This window comes from Colius striatus, chromosome 4 (assembly GCF_028858725.1).
Source record: "Colius striatus isolate bColStr4 chromosome 4, bColStr4.1.hap1, whole genome shotgun sequence".
NCBI lineage: Eukaryota > Metazoa > Chordata > Aves > Coliiformes > Coliidae > Colius > Colius striatus.
Window position 1 is genome coordinate 8626289 of NC_084762.1, and position 23161 is coordinate 8649449.

The window sequence follows — 23161 nt, forward strand, 5'->3', positions numbered from 1 at the left end:
TATAACATCTTCAAACATGGGAGTCTTGGAAACACAGCATTTAGTTCGTGCTGTAAAGAACTTATTTGAAAGGATGTCAGAACTGTTTTCCTCCTGTGTTCCACTTGTGGAGTGGCAGAAGGTGATTTTTTTGAATACCCATCAGGTAATATTTGCTCATATTTCTGAATCAAGGCATCTGATAAAAATTAAAAGATGCATGATACAGTAAAGGAGAAGTTGTGTTTGGTGCAAGAGCAGTCTAACTAACTTCTTACAGAGGTTTAATAGGAGATTGTTTGGATTCCTGTGGAGAACTCACAGATGGTTGCAAGTTCTGTTTGGAATTTTTTTCATAAGCAAATCACTTTTTTTTTTCAAATAAAGTAAAAAAAAATGGCATATTTTGGATGCTAATGGCTAGTAGGCTTGCTTTTCTTATGTATGTGCTGAGGACCCTTAAGCAATAATCCAGGGGCCTTGAGGGGTACTCAGATTGCAAGTTTAAAACCATTGTTATAGATAATTAATTTCTTCCTTATGTTTCCTGGATCAACAGGAAAATAAAGCAGTAATTATGTAGCACTGCTGTCCCATGCTTTAAAGACAAAGCCAACTAGTGTAGCCCTGTAGCTGCTTTTTGATAGTGCTGATTACTTGAAGCCTGGAAACCAGGTTAATGGCATCACAGGACGTCTCCTTATGTGTGTGCAGCACAGATACAGCCGTGGCTAAAAGATCATTCTGTAGATGAATCCTGGTTCAGGGGGACTTGCTTTAAAGTGTTAACAACTAGCTTGTTGAACTGAAAGTATGCTTTATAAAGTCTGATTATCTTCTGCTTTATGGAAACATGATGAAAGCGGTGGTTAATAGCAAACATAGATGTGTTCATACAGTATAAGTTCCATCAGCTCTGATGCCCAGAACTCCTCTATCTCAATGGTCATATGCCATTTGGGTTTTATTAGAATGGAGAAAAAAACCTGACAAGCAGCCTGATAATCACAATTTTGGATTCCAAGGAAAGGATGCCCTGTTTTGGAACAACAGTGAAGGAAAAATAAGAAATCTTTACTCATTATATTCCCATTTTTTGTCTCTCCCCATCTCCATTCAAAGTCAAAATTTGCAGTTCATGGAAATGGAGAAAGCTGACATATTTGTGTGTAGATGCAAGGCATTTGGGTGTATTGCCACATCAGTGTGACCATATTATTCTAGAAAATTCAGACTACCTCTGGTCGGACTAGCAATACGCCTCTTATGGAAAAGCTGCCAGAAGAGGTGACCTGAACAGCTGTGTCAAGCTTCAAGAAGGAACACAAGCACTGCATTTAATTCCTGGCATTAGAATCATTCAACAAAACACTATTTATGTCATCCTTTTGTAAACTATCTATGTGCAGAAGTGAACACACAGGGGAGAAAAAAATCCCATATTTGACAACCTAGGAGAGTCTTGTTAATACTTTGTTGGTAGATAATATTCACAGGGGTGGTGTCATGAAAATGTATCCAAAACCCAGAATGTTCTGGGGAAAAAGGGAATTGTGAGGGGGGAGAGCATTATACTGGGTGGAGAAAAAAAGAAATGTAGTCTCCCAATAGCTAACCAATGAGTGTTTATCATAAATATACAGTCCAGGTCAAGTGACAGTCTCAGTGGGAAAGCAGTATTGGCATCATGCACGTCTAACTATGGCTTGAGGAAAGTGTATGCTTTGACTACAGAACTTCAGGCATTGTCATGCTGAGAAACACTGCTGATCCTGAGTATTGAGCAAATGAGCTTTTAAAGGTTTGATGTTTTGTGCTTCCTTAAAAAAGCAAACAAAACAACAGGCAAAACTGTTTTGCTCAAATCTTCTCAGACATTTAGCTATTTTCTGGATTCTTTTTCCTCTTTTCCCAAGGGTAGGGAAAATAAATAAATAATGAACATAACTGGAGCATTTGTAATAGAATTGGTGTTTGAAAATAATTTCATTATCTGAGGCAATTATTTTTACTCATGTCCATGCTCAAAGCAATAACACATTATGGAAGGACATGCTTGTTTTATCTTTTCAAGTTAGATGACATATGCGAAGCATAATCCACTATCAAATAAGTATCAGCAGTGATAAGCGTGAATTGCAGTTGAGGCAGGAATGACTTAATGAGGCTTGATTGTTGTAAGCTGTTGTATAAATACTGCTTATATGTGGGTTGCCACGTGCAGCATGAAAACTTGATAGTTGTGGTGTCATTAAAGGCCAGGTTACTTCAACATAACCTGATCGATTCATTCATAAATCCAACTTGATATCCACTGTTACATATGTCATTTGCCTCATTTCTTACTGATCAGTGTATTTTCATCTTTACAATGCTCCCCTCTTTCTTTTTCCAGACTCCCTTTCGGTCTCCAGCAACGATGCCAGCCCTCCTGCTTCAGTAACATCACTTCAGCCCCACATGATCGGTGCACAGAGCTCCCCAGGCCCCAAGCGCCCCGGCAACACTTTGAGAAAATGGCTTACCAGTCCCGTGAGGCGTCTCAGCAGTGGGAAAGCAGATGGGCATGTCAAAAAACTGGCCCACAAGCATAAGAAGAGTAGAGAGGTTCGTAAAAGTGCCGATGCAGGCTCTCAGAAGGACTCTGATGACAGTGCAGCAACCCCGCAAGATGAAACTGTTGAAGAGGTAAGTGTTCAGGGCAGCTTCTTGGGCTTGTTTTTATGTTTTGCAAAGAGCTAAATGTTGTCAAGTGAAGGATGTCTCCTCAGTTGACTGTTCAGGGGTTGAAAGTGACATGTGCCATGTGCCCATTCGTAATGACAACTGTTCTCTACATAACCACTGTGCCAGACAGAGCTTGTGGTCTTCTGCATGGAATTCTGTTAGTAAGCTCTGTGGAGAAGGATATCTATGTAAAGGGCAGGTGTCAGGAGGATGGAGCAGGGCAATTCTCAGTGATGTCCAATGACAGGACAAGGGGCAAGGGGCATAAGCTGGAACATAAGAGGCTCCGAAGAAATACAAGGAAGAATTTCTTCACTGTTCAGGTGAAGGTGAACTGGAAGGGGCTGCCCAGATGGGTTGTGCAGTCTCCTTCTCTGGAGACATTCAAAACCCACCTGGACGAGCTCCTCTGTGACCTACTCTAGGTGGTCCTGCTCTGGCAGGGGGATTGGACTGGATGATCTTTCAAGGTCCCTTCCAGTCCTTAAGGTCCTGTGATTCTGTGATAACGAGTTGAAAAAGAGAAATGAGAGAGTAAAAAGTTGTTCTTTGGTTTTGCTCTCATAGCCAACTCAGAAAAGCAGCTTTGTGAGTAAAGGTTTCTGTGAATACTCTGGTCATTTTATGCTTCCTTTTCTTTTCTTGATGATGGATCAGAGAGAATATAGGGAGAGCTGCTTAAAGCTTTATCTACACTTTGAACAAGAGTTAAAGCACAAAGAAATTACTGTCCCCTCAAATCAAAAGGTGGTTACCATCAGCCAAATAATAAACATGGTGGTTTTCATTAGAGGGAAGGAAATTGTGAACTGTTCCAGATTTTAACACCAAGGACACATTCTGAAGGTTTCCTTCCCTCCTTCAAACATGCGCCCATCCTTCTAAGCCTGGAACTCAGGGATGAGCAAAGCCTGCCTCTGGCTAGATGCAGACAGAGCCAAATGTTCTTCTGTTACAAACCTATGGTTCAGGCTGAAATGAATGGCATCTTACTGCTTACAGCCACTTGCATGCTGTGTAGCTACTCCCTTTTACCAGGCTTGGATCTGACTAGTAGTTTTGGTAGTTATTGTACAGAAAAGTGATCTCAGATGCCCAATTAATTATTTAGTACATTCTTTTTCTTGCTCCCAGCATATGTTTCTGCAAGCCTAGAATATTAGGGAAGTTATACAGTAACTTCAACATGATGAACTGGGATATGTAGTTTGGGAAGGAATATTAACCTTCTGTCCTTGAATGTCATTTTGTAGAAAGAGACCCTCTGTGGTGCAGTTGTATCATTGTTTTGAAAGGATCTGTTATTCTGCAGTTCTGAGTGAGGGAAGACCTAAGGCCATGGCTTTAAAGTCAGAAAAAAAACAGTAATCATCCATGTTGTCTTCCTTTAAAGATAGTAAACCATCCTGCAAGGTTAGTTACATGAAAATTTGTCTAATTGAATCATAGTTCTTCATATAATTGGAAGGTCTGTCTTTCAACACAACTATAAAACTTATTCAAGCCATCTGCTCTTGCTGCTTTAAAGGGAAGGAGGCAGAAAGGATAATTCATTAAATACTTCATGTTTTAATTTTTATATATATCCTTTAGAAGTCTTGCTTTGAGGCTTAGTACTTTGGATACGAAGTTCTTGAGCTTCTGAGGTGGAAGAGTGTGGCTTTTAACAGAACAGAACCTGGAAAGCAAGCACAGCTTTGGTACTTCCCTGCTGTAAATTTCATGCTGAATGTCTTGGTATCTCAATCCATCTGCTTTTACCAAACATTTGCTTTTTACCCCTTCAGTTGATCAGTTGTGTTGTGTCTCTAGGATCATAGTGACTATATGGACTTGTTGGGAGCAAGGTGAATCTACAGAAAAGACTTGTGACAAGCTTGTTATAAGAAGTTACATGCTGTTGAAGAGGTAACAGAGCTTGAATGTCTGGATTTTCTTTACAGAGAGGTCGGAACGAGGGGCTGAGCAGTGGCACTCTGTCCAAGTCATCCTCTTCAGGCATGCAGAGCTGTGGAGAGGAGGAAGGCGAAGAGGGAGCAGATGCTGTACCTCTTCCTCCTCCAATGGCAATTCAGCAGCACAGTCTTCTCCAGCCCGACTCACAGGATGACAAGGTAAGAGGAGGAGGCAGGGAAAGCTTCTCATGTTGAGGAAACCTGTTTGCACAAATCTTTCTTTCTTTTGTTTCCAAAAGTCTCAGTAACGTAGGTAATATAGCTTTATGGTAGGCAGAAGTAATCTCTATCGTCTAATCACTTTAGACAACATTAAAAGGGTTTCCTGTGGAAAGAGCATGAATTAAATGCTTCCCTATTTTGAAAGCACAAGTGCAGGAATTTTCACACTAGCACTTCAAATGTGGAAATGGGCTACTTTGTATGTTTACAGGGCTATCTACGTCTGTTTGACTGATGCCATAATTAGTGATTAGAATGTGATTGTTTTATAATCTTTGCGTACTGGGGTTAAAACACAGTGTGCAAATAGAGTTTGTCTGGAGAAATTAATAGTTGTATATAACCTTTTTAGATCATAGGCTGTTCACCAGGTATTCTGGATAACTTCAGTTCACGGAGAAAAAAAATTCTATGTACCTGCCTTAGCAGACAGAGTTGTTAACATCAACTCTAACGTAGGGTGTTACTTCTTGACTTCTGCTTTTTCCTTCTTTTTTGGGGGGATGGGGAGGTGCCTAAGAACAAGGTGTACTAAGAAGTGAATATCCAAGTTCGGGTAGTAATCCAGCTGATTTTTACAAGCAGAGGCATGTTAAAGGCACGTTAAAATGAAGGCATGTTAAAATTTGTATTTGTGGTAAAATTGTGGATGTAGGTACTAACTGCATGAAGGAAATCTTACTTGCATATGATTCGTTTTTCTTAATGATGGTCATGCACTGAGAGGGTTAATTTCAATTTTCAACATGGATCAAATATTTAAGGGACAAGTATCAAGCCCAGAAATAAAAGCTTTTAGGATGGAAACAATCTAGGCATGCAGCAAATATGCACATTGCTGGTTTCTTGCCATTTTGCTGCTTAAAATTTTTAACCTTTGTACTATAGCACTGAATATTGTTAATGAATTTTGTGACTGGTTACTCACTGTTCTCAGTGATGCAGAAGATGTTATTGAGAACTTTGACTAATCTGATTTACTTCTGGTTTTACCTTCCTTTCAAAAACACTGCTTTTCAGTGAGAATCTCACGTATCCCTGAAGCTATCATTTGTAGGATCAGAACTGCTTGCTCTGTGTATATTCAGTTCCACCATGTTTTCTGAATTGGAAGAAGTAAAACATAAGAATTGGGGAGTTGATATATTGGGAAATACTCATGAAACAAAACAAGCAAAAATAAACCAGAGAGAACATTTTATTGGTAGAAAAGAATCATCTCAGTTTGAGGTTTAGACATAGAATAAGACTTATGTTGGCGAACACATACTGAGGTTCCTACTGATCAGCTCCTGTATTTGCATATCCCTTCAGTGATATGAAAAAAAAATGATGTGCAAGTCTTAAAAGTTCTTCAGAGAAAAATGGATTTTGCTTATTTAGTTCTCTTTACAGAGCGAGAACAGGTATGTGAAGGGATAAAGTTCATTTCTGCTCACTTCTGTGCTTCTGGTACAAAGTCAGACTCTTACCACAGTAAGAGTAAGAGGCTTTGAGTAACTTTCAATCACCAGTAAACTTCATTTTCACTTCTTAAGAGGTTAGCATGCACCCACTGCAGCAAAAGCATGTTGGGAGACTTTTTAAAGTAGCTTAAACTGCATTCTAGGAATGACTTCCAAGAAGTTAAAATTTACTGTAGTTAATATGATACTATATTTTTTCAAAACACAAAAACAGTGATTCTTCTGTGGTGTATTGTTTTTATGCAATGTCAGTCCTACTGCATGGTGGGAGGCAAAGAAGTCCCCTCGTGTGGCAGCCTGGGAGGTCTTGTGTGCCTCCCTGAAGTCCACATACCAAGACAGACCACGAATTTCCAGTACCTAAAGCAAATACTTTATTGGAACGCAGAAGTGAGAAGTCAGAGCAAAGCTTTACCCAGCAGAATTCAACTGGCTCTATTGATGGAGTTACTGATTAATAAAAAGCTTGCAAACAAATTCCCGGTTGTCTCCCTTCTGGGTGGAGTCCTCCTTCACATTCCTGCCATGCTCAGTGGTTTCTTGGGTTGCTCAGCTCTTCTGGATCCCAAGGAATGTCTCCTCCCTTCAGTGACCTCAGAGGCTTGGCTTTTGTCCGTGCCTCACTGTGAGCATTTCCTCCCTCCAAGAACTCGTGGTCTACACTCCATACTGGAAACTCCCTCCTCGCTGGGTTTCTCACTCCTTACCCAGCCCACTGTGGGTTCCAGCAGCATCTCACATCTCTCTGTCCTCAGTTGCTCTCTCCACCTTTCCTTGTTTTCTGACCAAGGGATGTATTCTTCTCCCAGAGTATATCAACAGGAGGTCAGCAGGCAGACTTTGCCTATGCAACAGCTTCTTTTTCAGATATTATGAGATACCACCACATGAACTGGAAAGCAGCCAGTTCTGAAGTTTTACCAAAAGTCACACCCCATGTATTCCCATAGAGCAACAACAGAGGAAAGGGACTTTGACCAGAGTCTGATTCCAACACGATCAGTGTTTTTGAGGCTGAGCTCTACATCCCAAATAATAACACACATATAAGCACAGCCTTGGAAAACCTGGTCAAAAGTCAGACATCAGAGGCATACAATTGCCTAAAAGGCATGTTAGCTGTGGGATTACTCAGTTCTTGGTGTGCATGCAAGCATCACGTGCGTCCTTCCATGTGGCAGATTGGCTGCACGCTTCATGGGTTTGCATTTGAGGGCAGTTTACAGGTTGTTTGCATTTAGTTTTTGGATAAGCGGTATTAAAGTTTCAACATTGGTTATGTTAATCTGAAACTAATTACTTTTGCTTTTTGTTTTCTCTTTCTATAAACTCTGATGCAGCACTATGTTGACTTGTGTTCTGTCTCTGCTTTGGCTCAGATCTCGTATCGTTCCATTTAAAGCTGTCTGTATTTCCTTTGCTTACCCAAACCCCATTTTCCTTTCTGAATAACACAACTACAAGGCAAACTACCTAAAAAATCTGTATATTTTTTTTTGTCTTGACCTATGGGGAGCCTTGTTACACCCGTGCTTGATTTGGGCAGAACCTCTTGTGTGCCTCTTCTTCGTGCGGTTTGTTGGAAACATTTGCAGGACAGCTTACCCTGTGCTACATGGTGTTCACTGTGCTGTTTGTAATATGAAGGAAGGTTCATATTACACCCTGTTTCCACTTTCCAGTTATTTAATGATAGATGTAATATGCAAACAAGTCTGTTTGCAAATTACTGAGGCTGATTTTAACGACCTTCTCCCTGAATCCTTTACTGTGAACACCTTCTACCTTCAGTTGTATCTATAAACTGGCATTTTATAGCTTATGAGGCCAGAGATCTTCTGTGCTCTACACATACCATTGTGGAAAGTGGATGGCACAAGGAATGGTGAGCTTAATTTCCCCTCTGAATCTGGGCAACATACCTCAGCTCCTTTAGAAAAGTAAATGCCCCCAAGTTACTAATGTATTTTTTCTTAGCTTAATAATGCTTCCTCTTTCATTTCAAGTCTTCTTGGTTCCTGTTAATGTCTGCTCTTGTTGCTTTGTTTAGCTGGCAATTAAATGTTAACAAACTGTTGTCCACTAGGTCAGCTCAGGTGGTTTTTATAGCTATTTGTCAGGCGTTATCATAATCAGCAAGGTGAAGGATGTTTCCTTGACTTCTGTTGCGTGTAGGAACAGGAATACTTATCCCAGCATTTAACTTCTGTGGGGGTTACTTAAAATTTGTTTCCAATTCCAGTTGGCCAAGTTGGAAAGAATGATCTTAGTGTTATATTACCCTGGCAGTTATTGTCGAGTACCTTTGTCTGGCAGAGAAACAAAGTCTCTTGATCCTTGAGCACGTACCAAGCTAACTCTGGGATTGTCCTTCCTTTGTATCATTGCACAGACATCTTCTCGATTACTGGTGCGGCCAACCAGCTCCGAGACACCCAGTGCTGCAGAACTAGTCAGTGCAATCGAAGAGCTCGTCAAAAGTAAAATGGTGAGGCTGTCTGGTGGATCTATTTGTCTAAAGAAGTTGTGTCAAGTCCTGACTTACTATTCAAAGAAAAGCTATATATGTGTGACTCGATGCCCGTTTCAGAAGTCACTTTCTGGGTCATTTTGTACACTCTTGTGTAAAAGCACTTGCTGACTAGATAAATGGCTGTGTAGAGATGCAAAAAGCAATAAATAAGAGGCTGCAGAAAATATATCCTATTAGTGAAAAGAAAAGATCCTATTAGTAGAATGAATGCAAAGACCCAGGGTTATAGCCTGATAGACCTTTATTAGAAGAATCCCTAAAGCTGAATTTATAGCCAGTCTTGCAAGGTTCAACAGTAAAGCAGATAATTCTCACACAAGAAACACTTATCTAGCTAATCTTTGAACAACTTGATAAGAAGTAAGAAAAGAATAAAAGGATTATTCTGCATGTTAGTGCTTCCTTTCTTGCCTTTTAGTGTTTGCAAACAAATTCAGTAGGAGGAATTGGTGTCAGCTCTTTTAGGTTTCAGTGCTTAAGTGCTTTAAGTTTCTGTGTTCCTGAAGATGCTCATTGACAAAGCATCTACACCTACAAAGAGTAGGGTATATGGACAATTCCAGGAAGACCTTCCTTCATAGTCAAACCCAGCTTGGCCTAGTACTGTAAAAACCACTCTAGTTGACCCTGTTTGAGTGGAGAGATTGGACTATATGGTCTCAAGAGATCCCTCAGCAATACTGTGATTCCATCCAAACCTTTAAGTCTGGATTTTGCAACGTAGACCCTTCTGAGCTTAGTAAAAGTGCTGATGGGAAAACTAGAGAGAGCTGCAACATGGCAGCCCCATGTTACCAGAGGCTGGTATTGCACAGGTTTGTTTCTAAATTGAAGCAGCTTTGAATTTCATAATGACAAATTTTAATTACTCTTTTCTATTTCCTCATTGTTCTGGCTTTGGCTAGGATAGGAAATGGGGAAATTCAACAGTCTTTTGTAAGTGGAAAGTTTGATAGTCCATGTGTTTTTCAGACAAGCTGGCAGTGGATATAAATTAATGATCCCTGTGATAACTTCATGATCCACCACTCCCTGATAGAGATGTTCTCATTTCACAGTTTCGGCCAAGGGTCACCTTCCCCTGGTTTTTAGGCCAGTCACATCATTATTGGGTATTTCACTTTTTGTAGGGAAAGAGAAAAGATTACAGTTGAACCCCACCCTGGTGAAATAAATGTTTCTTGCATTAAAGGCTGCAAGGAAAATATGATACATAACTGTGGCTTGATCCAAGATTGTGAGCTTGAATTAAAGAAGGCCAATAAATACTTCTTAGAAGTTTGTTTGTATTATTTCTCCCATGGCTTCTCTATCTTTTATACAAACAGAAGTCTGTGGAGTCCATGCAAGATTGTGAGCTTGAATTTAAAAAGACCAATAAATACTTCACAGAAGTTTGTATTACTCCTCCCATGGCTTCTCCATCTTTTATGCAAACAGAAGTCTGTGGAGTCCATGCAAGGGAGACAGTGTATCTGGAAGAAGAGACGGGGACTCTCTCCTAGGATCTGAGCTGTCTTGAAGCTCAAAAGCAACAGTGACAGTGTAGAAGACATTATCTTCTTCAAGGAGTCATTGTTTTGACTAGTTGATATGATAAACAAAATGTTTGAGAAAGAGTGCACTTCAGTGGTGTTAAAAAATGTGACATCCCCAGAATTCCCCTTCTAAAGGTGTCCAGTTGATTAATACAACTTGCGTATTCCAGAGGTAAAGTATGATACATCCCATTTAATCCCCAGCTACAAGCACTCATCCATGTAGCTTCCACCATAGAAGTACTTGTAATCTGAGCAGGCTAGCAGGCCCCTTGCTGCTCAACCAACTGAACTCCTTTCTTTTCCTGTAAAGGAAAGACTGACCTATCTCAAATATGCTCCTGTAAGGTTAGATTATGTGTCCTGGAAAACCAAGCTGTTGGCTGGTTTCCTGGAAGCTTGGGACCTCTCTTGCTGAGATACATTACAATAAGTGGTCTCACGTAGGTTCTCATATACAACTGCATGCAAATGTGTCTTTTGAATAAAGGGGAAATAAATCTCTGTTTGCTGTCTCAAACACTTTTTCAGGCCCTGGAGGACCGTCCAAGTTCCTTGTTGGTAGACCAAGGTGACAGCAGCAGTCCATCTTTCAACCCTTCAGATAACTCTCTTCTCTCCTCATCATCACCCATAGATGAGATGGAAGAAAGGAAATCCAGCTCCTTAAAGAGACGGCAGTAAGACCACGTTTTCACTACCCTTCTTTACACTGTTTTAAAGAGAGAAGTGTTTAAAAAAATGCCCATTTTGAACTGACAGCAGAAGCTGTTAGTCTGAAAGGAGGAGGACTTGTGTTAGATGTCGAGCATGTAGTCACACTATGTAAAGAAGTTTCTCTTTTCTCAAACTGTAGTTGCTGTTTCAGTTTGCTGTGATTTTTAATTGTTTGACTTCCATCACATGTCACTCTCAAGTATTCAGCAAGATGCTTATGTTTCCTTATGTTTAAGTTTGACTTAAACATAAGGAAAATCTTTTTTACTGGGAGGTTGAGAGAGCCCTGACACAGGCTGCCCAGGGAAGATGTGGAGTCTCCTGTGAAGGTTTTCAAAACCCACCTGGACACGTTCCTGTGTGATCTGATCTCGGTGAACCTGCTTTAGCAGAGGGGTTGAACTAGATGATCTCTAAAGGTCCCTTCCAACCCCTACTATTCTGTGATTCTGTGCTGATCTTGACATTTCAGAGGGCAATTCAGCTTTAAAAAACTGGTCATTCCCCCTGTTCTGTTCCATCACATATGTAGCAGTAAACTGTTACCGTGGTAGAACAAAGATGTGACTGGTTTCAAAATTATTCAAATCTGTTGGTAAAGATTACAAGTTCAAACACTTTAAGAATCTCCAGAATAGAAACATAATAGCATTTAATTTAAAATGATAGTTAAATGTTTAATTTTAATGACACAAGAAAAATCTGACTTAAACAGAAGCAAGCCTATTCCAGTTCCAAAGTGAAAGCAGCACCTTGCTTAGAAGGAATGTGCATTCATTCTTCTGTTTCAGCTACACTTACCAAACATATGTGACTGCAAATGTGTAAAAAAAGAGCGTACCATTAATCCTCCTTAAGAATCTCTTTGATTTTTTTAATGAAACATACATTGACCACTTTTTTTCCATTGTAGCTACGTCTTGCAGGAGTTAGTGGAGACAGAGCGAGATTATGTACGAGATCTGGGCTACGTAGTTGAGGTATGATGGTTCTCATTCTCCTAATTTTTCTACTGACAAGCTGTATAGCTTGAGCCTCACAATTTTTTTTCCAAACAGAGCCCAGAAAGAATCTGAGAATGTGACTGTTTGCATTCTGGGTTTTCCGTCCTGCATATTAGCATATTGGAAGCATTGCATCAAATCTTATTCCCTTCTTTCTTCCTGTTAACGTGTGCACCTTATTGTTCTTTTTAAGAAATCCAATTTGTCATTTTTAAGATCACTACCTCTGTCCTAATGGTACCTTTGGTAGGTGGTAGATTTACAGTAGAAGACTGGATGGTTTCATTTAGCATAACTACCTTTACAAAAAGAATTGTAGCTCAGCATGTAGAGCAACTATCCTGGATTTGAACAACCTGCTTCCTCTACTACTACTAGGCTTCCTGTAGACTTCCTAGTTTCCCCTTCTGTAAAATGTGATAACATCACACATCTCTCTTCAGCTACAGACAAAATGCATTTGGAAGAGTAGAGAGAACAAGCATGACAGTGAATTTCAGCCTAACAAGATTAAATTCTTAAACTGTTTTAAAGGGATGGAGAGCAAGAAAGATCAGCATTGTGATAGTCTTAATAGTATTTAATGGGTGAATTAGAAGGCCATGAACAAATGTATTTTTGTAACTAACAAAGTAATTGCTGATGGAAAATGCTAGATGACAAAACATAAACTTTGCAAACTAAAACCAAACCAGGCTAATTAGGAAGAGAAGAAGTATTAGTTAAAAATAGAAGGAATAGAATTCCGTGAATGTTAACAAATTTAAGAACACTCCCAGCTCTTAACTATGCGGTGGAATTGCACCATGGCAAGAGTATATATACACCAAAAAAAGAGAAGACAAGACTAGGGGAAAATGTAAAAAGAACTTAATTGCAGCTGGAATGCTTGCTAATAGAATTGATGTTGATTTTTTTTGGTGTTCAGTTTGCTCATAGCACAAGTCATACTCCATGCAATGCAGTCCCATATGCAGTGCAGCTGCTTTCTTCCTCAGTGTGCTTTAGTGGAAGGGTTAGTGGAGATAGATGAAATAAGAAACACTGAGCCAAGGATCACAGAAGCCAGTTCAGTGGCTCTGATGTACCTTGTAACAGCCCTAACTCGCAAAGCATTGCAGCTGCTTCAGACAACGAGGGAAGAAGGGCTGTAGAGGTTTCCTCTATGCCTTGAGCCTGTTTACACAGGCTGCATTAGCTATGGTGAATTCATCTTTGTAGCACTAGGCAGCATTGTGTTGACAACCTCAAGCCAATTTGTGATGACTTTGTGTGTATGCTCTATGTTATGCTAAGTTATAGAGCAGCTTTTTGGTTTGTTTTTGTGTCCCAAGCAATCTGTTGTCATGGACCATTTGGGCAGCTTCTGTGAAAAGGGGGATTAAAAGACAACTCACTCTCTTTTTTCTTAAGTTAAAAATATTCACAGTGAATTTCCTTGGGCTGTTGCAGGGTTATATGGCACTTATGAAGGAAGATGGTGTACCTGATGACATGAAAGGCAAAGACAAGATTGTATTTGGAAACATTCACCAGATTTATGACTGGCACCGAGAGTATGTATTGACTTGAAAACAATCTGCTGCACAATTCTACCTAAAAAATACTAGACTGACTTTAAGAAACTGGTTTTTTGTTCCCTCAAATATTCAGATACAAGCTAAATACAGTTGGTCTTATGCTTTGAGTTGTACGTACTGTAGATTCAGGTTACAAATGTTGGTATGAAGAGTTACTTTAAGTAAGAATGCTTATGTATATCAAGTGCTTCAACCAAGAGTCTATAGTATGGATAGTGTTATGCACAGAAGTTTGTGAGGTTTTGGTTTCAAAAATGTTTTCTTTAAGAATACAGTCTAAAGGATTCATTAGGGGTTAGCATGGCAATAGGAGCACGTCAGGAATTCAAACTAGGAAGGCCAAAAGTTTCAATCAGTGTATGAAATTGGATTTGCTTAACGAACACCTCTATTTTTTCACCTTGGCATGGATTCAGTATGTCCTTTTGGCAATCTGTATTAACAGTGAAGTATTTTAACATTGTTACTTTGGACATATGGTAATATCCAAAGCCACTGGTACCCCTATCAGGTCACCTGCAAGTGGGCCTTGCAGTAAGAGCCCTTTGCCTTGCAATTACCTGTTGCTCTAATGTGTGCTAGCAAAAAAAACCCCAAGATACTAATTCTGTTCATGTTCAGCTTCTTTTTAGGAGAGTTGGAGAAGTGCCTTGAAGATCCAGAAAAGCTGGGATCTCTGTTTGTTAAGCATGTAAGTGCAAATGTCTTCACTGACAAACCCCTATTGCTGCTACTGACCACTGTGTTTGCTTATTAGCATGTACTATATTATATTACCCGTGTGTTCTGGTGCAACATGGTAAAGTGCTTTAAAAGATTCTTCACTGTAAGAGGTAGAAAGATAGCTTCTAAGAGTTTATAAACAGACTAATTAAATGCATTTGGTTTTGTCTCCAGTACTGTCCTGTGGAAAGAAAATATGAATGAGGGCCCTGTTTCTCAATTCACTTCCAAGTCTGTGCAAGGAATTGACATTTTTTATGACACTTGTCTTCTAATCCCAGGTATCCTTGCAGTACCATGCAGTACCATGCAGCATAGGAAAGGAAAATAGGAAAGAGGCTTATTCTTCTTTCCAGTTTTAGTGCATTCTAGTTCTATATCTTTCCAATTCTGAGAATCACAGTAGTGTTTGAGGTTCCTCCTTCACTTGGGGAATGAATTGAGAGTGCCAGAAATTCATGTCGTTTAATTTTAGTCCAACACAGTGCCCCTTTGTAGCTTTATACAAGTCCCTGGTTTTCCACTTTTCATTTATTTATTAAAAGGACTGACCATGTGATACATGTGGATATTAGAACACTCTGAAAGGAAATCAAGTGAACTAGTTGTGTAGAAACTAGGTATCAAAATTTGGGATATGCCAGACATGCCACTAGTCAGTCATTTTGGGTGGCTCTTTCTGTAGAAAAACAATTTAGTATCTGTTTGAGATGAGGTCTCAAGGTGCTCCAAATCACTCAAGACAGCCTACGGGAAATTTGCCTGCAAAACCATGATTGTTTGCACAAGTGTGCCAAAAATGAACGCAGATTGGATTAAAGCAGACTTTCCCTGCAGTCTGTGTTTGAAGTCAGTACCAAGGTAGCAAAAAGAGCACAGAACTGATGGAACAATAACACTGGAAGCCAGGCCTAATTCCTGGACTAATGATGAGGAGTGAACTGTTTCATTTCTGAGAGCTTATTAAAAAAGCCCCAAAAAGCATGAAGAGAGGGGAGTATGGAGGAAGCAACTCTCCCTGTACCTGATGTCTGTTTTACTTTCTCCTGGTGTATTTTTAAGTGAGCTGCCTTTGAAAGGGCATCCTTACCACTCCAGATGGAAAGGCAAGCTGTGATGCTGTGACAACATCCTGTAGCAAAACCCTGACTATCAGCTAGAACATGACAGTTCAGTTCCTGCACTTAATCCATGTTTTGTGTCCTTTTCGTTCTCCATCTTACTCCTTCCTCTTTTGTTTCCCGTTTATCTTCACTGATCAGTACTCCATAAATCTCTGAGCAGCAAAGCCTCTCACAACAAACCAATCCTAGCAAAATAAAGATTTTAGAGTAGGTAAAAGACACTTGTGGTATTCCTGTTTCTTAACCAGCAAAGTCAGTAATTGAGAAGGAATCTTAAAGGCTGAAGTGATACTCTCACTCTTTGGTGCTTTAGTGTTAAAAGCACACCCAAAAATACAGAATCAGAGTTTGAAAATAGCAGCACCACCATTTCCAGGCTACATCACCTGTGTCCCTACTCAAACCCCAATAGCAGAGCTAATATTAAATAGAAGACTTGAGAGTTTTTGCCTAACTACTCTGTACAGTTAAACAGGAGGAGGTCACTATTCTAACAGATTAGAATAATAATCAGATTATTTAAAAGAGTTAAAAAATAAAGTATTTCAAAGGTTCCATCCGTTGCTTTTGCTAAAAGAAAAAGATAAACACTTTGCATACTTAATTTCATTGAGAGACCTGCTGAGCTATCATCTCTAAATGCCTGCTGTTCAGGACTATTTATAACTCTGGCAATTTTCTGGCTCTTGTTGCCTTTCTAAAATCATCATGATATTCCCAAATAAATGTGTTTTCAAATATGTAATTTGTGCGTATCTAGCTGCTTCTTGTCCTCAAAGGTTGAATTTAATGTCCTTTTGAACAGCTGTAGTTCTTAAAATAATACTCCATGTCAGTCTGGCATGTATTTTTCTTGATGATGATGTATCTTTCTGTATCTTTGTTCCTCCAGGAGAGAAGGTTGCACATGTACATAGTTTACTGCCAAAACAAACCAAAGTCTGAGCACATTGTCTCAGAATACATTGATACATTCTTTGAGGTAAGTTCCTAAGAGGATATATACAATGTGAGGGGTGTGTACAAATCATTTGTATTATCTTATAAAAAACCTCAACTGAAGCAGCACATATCATTGTTAGTTTAAAATGATAATTTCTTACTCTTTCTGTTCTGGTTTCTCAAGTCTGGTCCAGGCTTCTAGAGATGTGTTAATCTCTAGGGCAAGAAAACTAAAGTTTAGGTTTAAAATGTTAATTAATCAGCAGAGTCTCATCCTCACTAGCCCTAGCCCAAGCAATTGACAGTGCGTATTATTTCAGGTGTCAGTTTTGGATGAGCAAAGATCATTGTCAAAAATAGACTATATATGACCTGTGATTGGAAAATTCCATCTCACTGAACACTCTTTTCAAAAGAATCTACGGAAGTTGTTTAGGGAGAGGAATACTTTGGAGACAAAGCTGATACAGATGAAGGAAAGGACTCGAGCTTTTGCTAACTTAAGATTAGATTCTGCTCTGACTTCTGCCAAGTTCTGCTTTAACAGTGATATATTCAACCATTAGTAGTTGTAAATCCTGTGTTACTAACTCAACAAAACAAACTTGTTCTAACTGAACGAACAAAACCCTGTTTGTTTTACAACCCTCAGGATTTAAAGCAACGCCTGGGCCACAGACTTCAGCTCACGGACTTGCTAATAAAACCTGTGCAGAGAATTATGAAATACCAGCTGTTACTAAAGGTGAAGTGATGTTGAGATCAATGATTTGATGTGTCAATGGATGTGTTTTCTTTTTTAAATGTTGCTGATGCTTTTCCACTCTCCTCCAAAAGAGAGCCCAGCTTTTTAAGCAATGGTGTGTATTTATTTTCTGAGCAGGTTGAGATAGCTTGGGCAGATTTTTGCTTTTAACAGTTGAAGACCAAAGGAAGCCAAGACAGTGCCATGGAAATGTTTAGAATTTGTACCAATGTCATATGAAAGGGAGAGGGATCTCCCAAGTATTTTCAGATGTAAATGAGGTATGAGTTGCTGGGACTCATCCTAATTTTCCCATCTACTTCTGCCGTCGTTTTAATATCACAGAAGTGTTTAATGAAGAGCAACTCCGTGTTTCACAGAGGTCATTGCCTTCATACACATTCTTGTATAAGCCAAATCAAAACAATGAATAAATGTTTTTTAAAAAGAGAGGGAAAGCACTGCAGCAGAAGCTTTAAAGAGAAATTTTTTTCTATGTGTCTTCTCCAGTCTGTTCTTCTCTGACAGAGGATAGCCAATTCAGATCTTCTTAGATTTCTCTTTGCTGACTGATGAGTAAAGAACTCATATTACTGCTTGCTTTCTTTTTCAGGACTTCCTCAAATATTCTAAAAAAGCTAATCTGGACACAACAGAACTAGAGGTACTTGAGACATTTTCTCTTAGTGAATTGAATGCTCTTTACTCTGAACTTCTCTTGTTTTGAGAAGTTCACTTTTCCTTTTCTGATCTTCTTGAGAATGTGATTATAAGTGTTTATTTTTCACATTTCTCTTCTAAAGCATAGAACAGAATGTTCTAAATGTGTTCTAAACCATAGCAAAAGAGACTAAATTTTACACTGCTAACTCATTTGGAAAATAAAACTCTGACTTTTTATTTGTCTTGAACAGAGAGCTGTAGAGGTCATGTGTATAGTACCAAAACGGTGTAATGACATGATGAATGTTGGCCGCCTCCAAGGATTTGATGTAAGTTGACTGGGGATTTGCTTAGAGTTTTTGTCAGAATCTCTAGAAATTAACCATTAATGTTGTGAGGAGAATGGGGATATGCTGCCTTGCTATCTGGTTAGCTGGTAGATGGAGCAGTGAATGAAAAATCATGTCTTAACCTTGTCGAGAACTTTTTCCTGGGAAACTTTACCTGTTATGTCAGTCATGCTAAGTAAATCCTTCTGCAAAATCTGTTACAGTTCCCTTACTGACTAATGACTGGTGGAATAGGGAAGTGATGTTAGCAGCAGATGAGCAGGCTTGACCTCAGTAACGTAGACAAAGGAGTAGTTGCTAAGGTCAATGAAGTAGCTGAGGCAACTGTACCCCTTCTCCTTGTTTTGCCAAGTCTGGAAGAGGTGAAAGTTGGCTGTTGAAGCAGTATACATCAGCCCTTTCTGCTACTTCAAGCACTTTCTTCTCCTTCAAGCTAGGAACTTGAATTCATCCCTTTTTCAGCTTCTGGAAGTCATTGGAAGAGTATGTGAGTTACTGTGGGAGTTACTGAGAATGCAGAGATGAAAGCCTTAGTGTCACAAGCCTCAAATTGCAGTATGAATTGAAAAGGTTGGGGTGGATTTTGGGATGTGTTTTTCTTGATGAAGTTTGGATTTTGAGAAAGGACATGAGAATGTCTTGCATATAGAAGGATCAATGAATATGTAATCATCAGTGACACTCAGGGATTGGGAAATCATACACAAAGCTATTTTACCCTGAGCATTTGCTGAGAAAGGTTGATTGGGAAAAGAAATGAAGAACTGCACTAAATGTGTTTCTGCTTGTCTCTCTGTTTAGGGTAAAATTGTAGCCCAGGGTAAGCTCCTGCTTCAGGACACATTCTTGGTTACAGACCAGGACACAGGACTTCTGCCACGCTGCAAGGAGAGACGGGTCTTCCTGTTTGAGCAGATTGTCATTTTCAGTGAGCTGCTAGATAAAAAGAAAGGTTTCTCCATGCCCGGATTCTTGTTTAAAAACAGTATCAAGGTAACTGTTGCGTGTGAGTCTTTGCGTCCCCTGCACAAATCCTGCTAAGGTAACAGTTTCTGATTCAGTGTGGGATCACTAATGACATCTAGATGTACAAGCATATAAAGCACACTGGGGTGTCAGTCATTTCCTCAAGTTACTGCCTACCAAATTTGTGCTTACTCTAATAAATGGAAGTCTTTGGAAGGGTTGTCAGGCATTGCAACGGGCTGCCCAGAGAGGTGCTGGAGTCACAGCCCCTGGAAGTGTTTAAGAGACAGGTGGATGTTGCACTTAGGGAAATGGTCTAGTGGTTGATAGAGCTGAGACAAAGGCTGGACTTGATCTTAAAGGTCTCTTCCAGCTGAAACGATTCTGATTCCCACATGAATCATACCAAAACCAGATGTTCTTGTACAAAGCTGGACAAGCATTCACAAATTGTTTAGTCTTCAGCTCCGTGCTGTATGAACATCCCATTGCAAAGTCACTGCTAAGTTATGATAGTAACTCTTTTCTTATCCCTTCTTCTGAATTTCAGAGGAAATCAGTCCAAATGTGCAGGTGACATTTTTCAGCAGTGCTGCTTTCTTGGATGTGTCAGCTCTTCCTCAAACAAAAAGTATTTATGCCCACTTCAAGCTTTCTTTGAAACAAAAACTGATTCTACTAGGGCCCACCAGCACTCCTTATGAAGCCTTTTGAGTGGACCCTGCTTCCTTTCGTTCACCTCAGTGCTCTGCCTGCCAGCCAAGCATCCCATGTAGTGCTGGCTGGGCAGCCTGTTCCAAGGTACTGCTGTATCCACAGCAGAAGCCTTCAATGTGGGACAGAGGTAGAGCTCCATAGCAGGCTCAGCATTTTAAATAACACAAAGGGAGAGTAAGAGCTGGTGGAGAACACTGGGCCATACTGACCAGCTGAAGATGACAGTGTGGCAGTGGGCTGTACACTAGTACAGCACAGTAGTTTACTGTAATCCTTCATTTTGTGGTGGTGTACTGAGGGAAAGAATGGTCATCATTTGAAGATCTGACTCTGAGCTCCCAAGTAAGAGCTTTTACAGACATGTTCCTCATAAAATACATCAAGTAAATCATCTCTTTTGTGGGTTTTTTTTTACTGAAGGTGAGTTGCCTTTCCCTGGAGGAAAACGTGGACAGCGATCCATGTAAATTTGCACTAACATCAAGAACGGGCGATGTCACGGAGACCTTTGTTTTGCATTCTGCTAGTCCAGGAGTCCGCCAGCTATGGATCCATGAGATCAATCAGATTTTGGAAAACCAGCGCAATTTTTTAAATGGTAAATCATTTCCTCTCCTCAAAAGTTTATAATTGAACAACTCTCTCATCTCTCATTTCTTGGCTTTGAAACGCAGGCTCCCTTCTTCCTGAGCCACCGCAGAACAGTTGGGTGCTATGTGCCACGTTTCTGCTTCAGAACAGATGCTGGCATTTATTCGAAGGGTGGTACTCTGAATTTACATGGTGTTCTCTCAGTGAAATGTTCCAAATGTTTTGTAGGAGTGAATCAAGATTGGCACCATGCATTGAGGTGGAGAGTCTGTGTACCCTTTTTAAACAAAAGCAAGTCTTTAAAGGCTAACCTCAAGCAGAATTTTAAGCATCTATTCAGAATATGTTTTGCTTGTGTTATTTCGGTGGCCATTGTTGTCACTCTAATTGTGGCAGCAACATTCAGATTCTGCAGGAGAAAAGCAGAAGATGGTAGTGATTGCTGTGACACTAGAAGGTTCTTGCTGTAGATACCTCAATATAGGTGGGTTTTTTTAAGAGTTGTAATGGATGGAACAAGGAGCTGAGAATTTGGAGTAAAAGCTGTTTTTCTTCCAAACCTGGCTATTGACTGACATTGTGTTCCTAGAGGAGAACACTTCTCCCTGGCTTCTTTAATTAGGGGTACCATGTAACAGGTCACAAAGCTGTGACATAGAAAAGTGGCTTGAGCTCTACATCATGACCAGCATTGCTAAGTGAGTTTATCTTATGTGAACAGCACTCCCCCTTTGCCAATAAGCGTGTCTGTTTTAAACTGTTCCTGTTCCCTTTCCTGCCCTCCTTTCCCCGCTCGTCCCCGTTGCAGCCTTGACGTCCCCAATCGAGTACCAGAGGAACCACAGCGGTGGCGGAGGCGGCAGCGGGAGCAGCAGCGGTAACAGCAGCGGCCCCAGCAGCTGTAGCGGCCTCCCCAGCTCCAGCCGTAGCCGGCCGTCCCGGATCCCCCAGCCTGTCAGACACCATTCCCCAGTCCTGGTCTCCTCTGCAGCCTCGGCCCAAGCAGAGGCAGACAAGATGTCAGGTATGTCCATTCACACTCTCTCCCTGCCACACTACACCACCTCCTTAGAAACTGGCCTGAGCCAGCCAGACAGGCACCCTCCCAATACAGAACCGGACGGTCCTCAGAGAGAAGCTGAGCAGATCCCCAAGATGAAAGTTATGGAAAGCCCCAGGAAGACAGCGGGAAACATTTCTGGCTCGGCCGATGGAGCCCAGAAAGACTCACGTGGAAGCTCAGAGGACAGTCGATCAAGAAACAGCATAGGATCACTGACGCTTGGGAAGCCGAGGCCAGGAGCCATCTCACCACTGAACTCTCCTCTCTCCACGACTTTCCCTTCTCCTTTTGGCAAAGAAACCTTTCCGCCCAGCAGCCCCCTGCAGAAGGGCTCCTTTTGGAGCTCCATCCCAGCATCCCCTGCCAGCCGCCCTGGCTCCTTCACTTTCCCTGGGGACAGTGACTCCCTCCAGCGACAGGTCCACCGCCACTCTTCACACAGCAAGGACACAGACCGCATGAGCACATGCTCCTCGACCAGCGAGCAGTCAGTTCACTCCACCCAGAGTAACGGGGTAAGAGCGCAGCACCTCTGTCCTGCGAGCTCTTCTAAAACCTTCCCGTGCTCCTTTTCTGTGCCTTGCCATCACTCTCCGTACTAACTTCTGGCTCTCCAGTGCTGCACTGCTCTGAAATAATCAACTGTTCCAATATCTTCCGCGCATTAAAAAGCCAAAGTCGTCTACCTCTGTGGATGTATACATCCAAACATGGATATGTATACAGACGCAAAAGCGGCTGCTAACATTAGATGCGATTTCTGCCTCTGCTGAAAACATAGATCATTAGGCTGATACTAACTTGCTGTCCTTGCTTTTTTCGTCTCTAATACGAAGGCACATAATTAACATGCTGAAGCGTGGCAGCCAGAGCACCTTGGGGGTATGCGTTTTGGCCAGCACTTAAACCTGACTTGGAGGTTTTGGCAGATTGCCTTGAGGCTCTTTTCCCTTTCACGCACAAATCCGCCACCGTTGTCCCCTTGAGTTTTAACTTCATGGAGACATCTACAGTATGTTCCCTGGGCTGCTCAGGTTTTATTTTTTAATCATTTTTTTTCTTTCCCCCCTCTCCTTTCAGCCTCAGCTGATGTGTACAACACTCTCTTTAAATCCGTTGTCTGATCAAGGAAGCTTTCTGCAATCCATTCAAAACAGGCCAACAAAACCTAGCTAAAAATAATACTTCTCCTACTACAACCAAACAGATAGCGGTTCTGCTTATCTCTCTTGCTTTGTAAGAAGAACTGGTTTAGGGCATCTGGAGATTGAAGCTTTTTATTATGCACTTGGTTGTGTTTGTGCAGAAAGTTTGGGTATCGACAGGATCCACGTTCTCTGTAATAACATCCACCAGGAAACGCAACACGGGAATCACAGGGGCATGTGCAGATATAAAACAAATCTTTCAAGGCACTTGCCATGGATGTGGTAGGCAGGCTATGGTGCCTTCTCTTCTTCGACTCACCTTTGATTCTTCTCTCACTAAGTGTTGTGTTCACAGATGTTTGTTTTTCCACTCTCTCACAAATAGAATGCAATACCAGTTTTGCAAAT

At 40.7% G+C, this 23161-nt stretch overlaps 1 protein-coding gene across 2 annotated transcripts in view; it reads left to right on the forward strand.

Moving 5' to 3' along the window:
- The window catches only part of TRIO (trio Rho guanine nucleotide exchange factor), a 240855-nt gene that overhangs the window by 201889 nt on the left and 15805 nt on the right, over nucleotides 1-23161 (forward strand). Inside the window, exons 35-49 of one of the 2 annotated variants that reach the window (XM_061996024.1) lie at nucleotides 2375-2667; nucleotides 4650-4820; nucleotides 8742-8837; nucleotides 10952-11100; nucleotides 12051-12117; nucleotides 13594-13697; nucleotides 14343-14412; nucleotides 16461-16550; nucleotides 17163-17255; nucleotides 17869-17919; nucleotides 18170-18247; nucleotides 19070-19261; nucleotides 20372-20549; nucleotides 21351-21566; nucleotides 21674-21760. In XM_061996024.1, the coding sequence (XP_061852008.1) occupies nucleotides 2375-2667; nucleotides 4650-4820; nucleotides 8742-8837; nucleotides 10952-11100; nucleotides 12051-12117; nucleotides 13594-13697; nucleotides 14343-14412; nucleotides 16461-16550; nucleotides 17163-17255; nucleotides 17869-17919; nucleotides 18170-18247; nucleotides 19070-19261; nucleotides 20372-20549; nucleotides 21351-21566; nucleotides 21674-21684 (1859 nt within the window). In that variant the 3' untranslated portion in view covers nucleotides 21685-21760. Of the gene's footprint in view, nucleotides 1-2374; nucleotides 2668-4649; nucleotides 4821-8741; nucleotides 8838-10951; nucleotides 11101-12050; nucleotides 12118-13593; nucleotides 13698-14342; nucleotides 14413-16460; nucleotides 16551-17162; nucleotides 17256-17868; nucleotides 17920-18169; nucleotides 18248-19069; nucleotides 19262-20371; nucleotides 20550-21350; nucleotides 22121-23161 lie in introns of those variants that run through there. The other variant, XM_061996023.1, reaches the window with a different exon arrangement.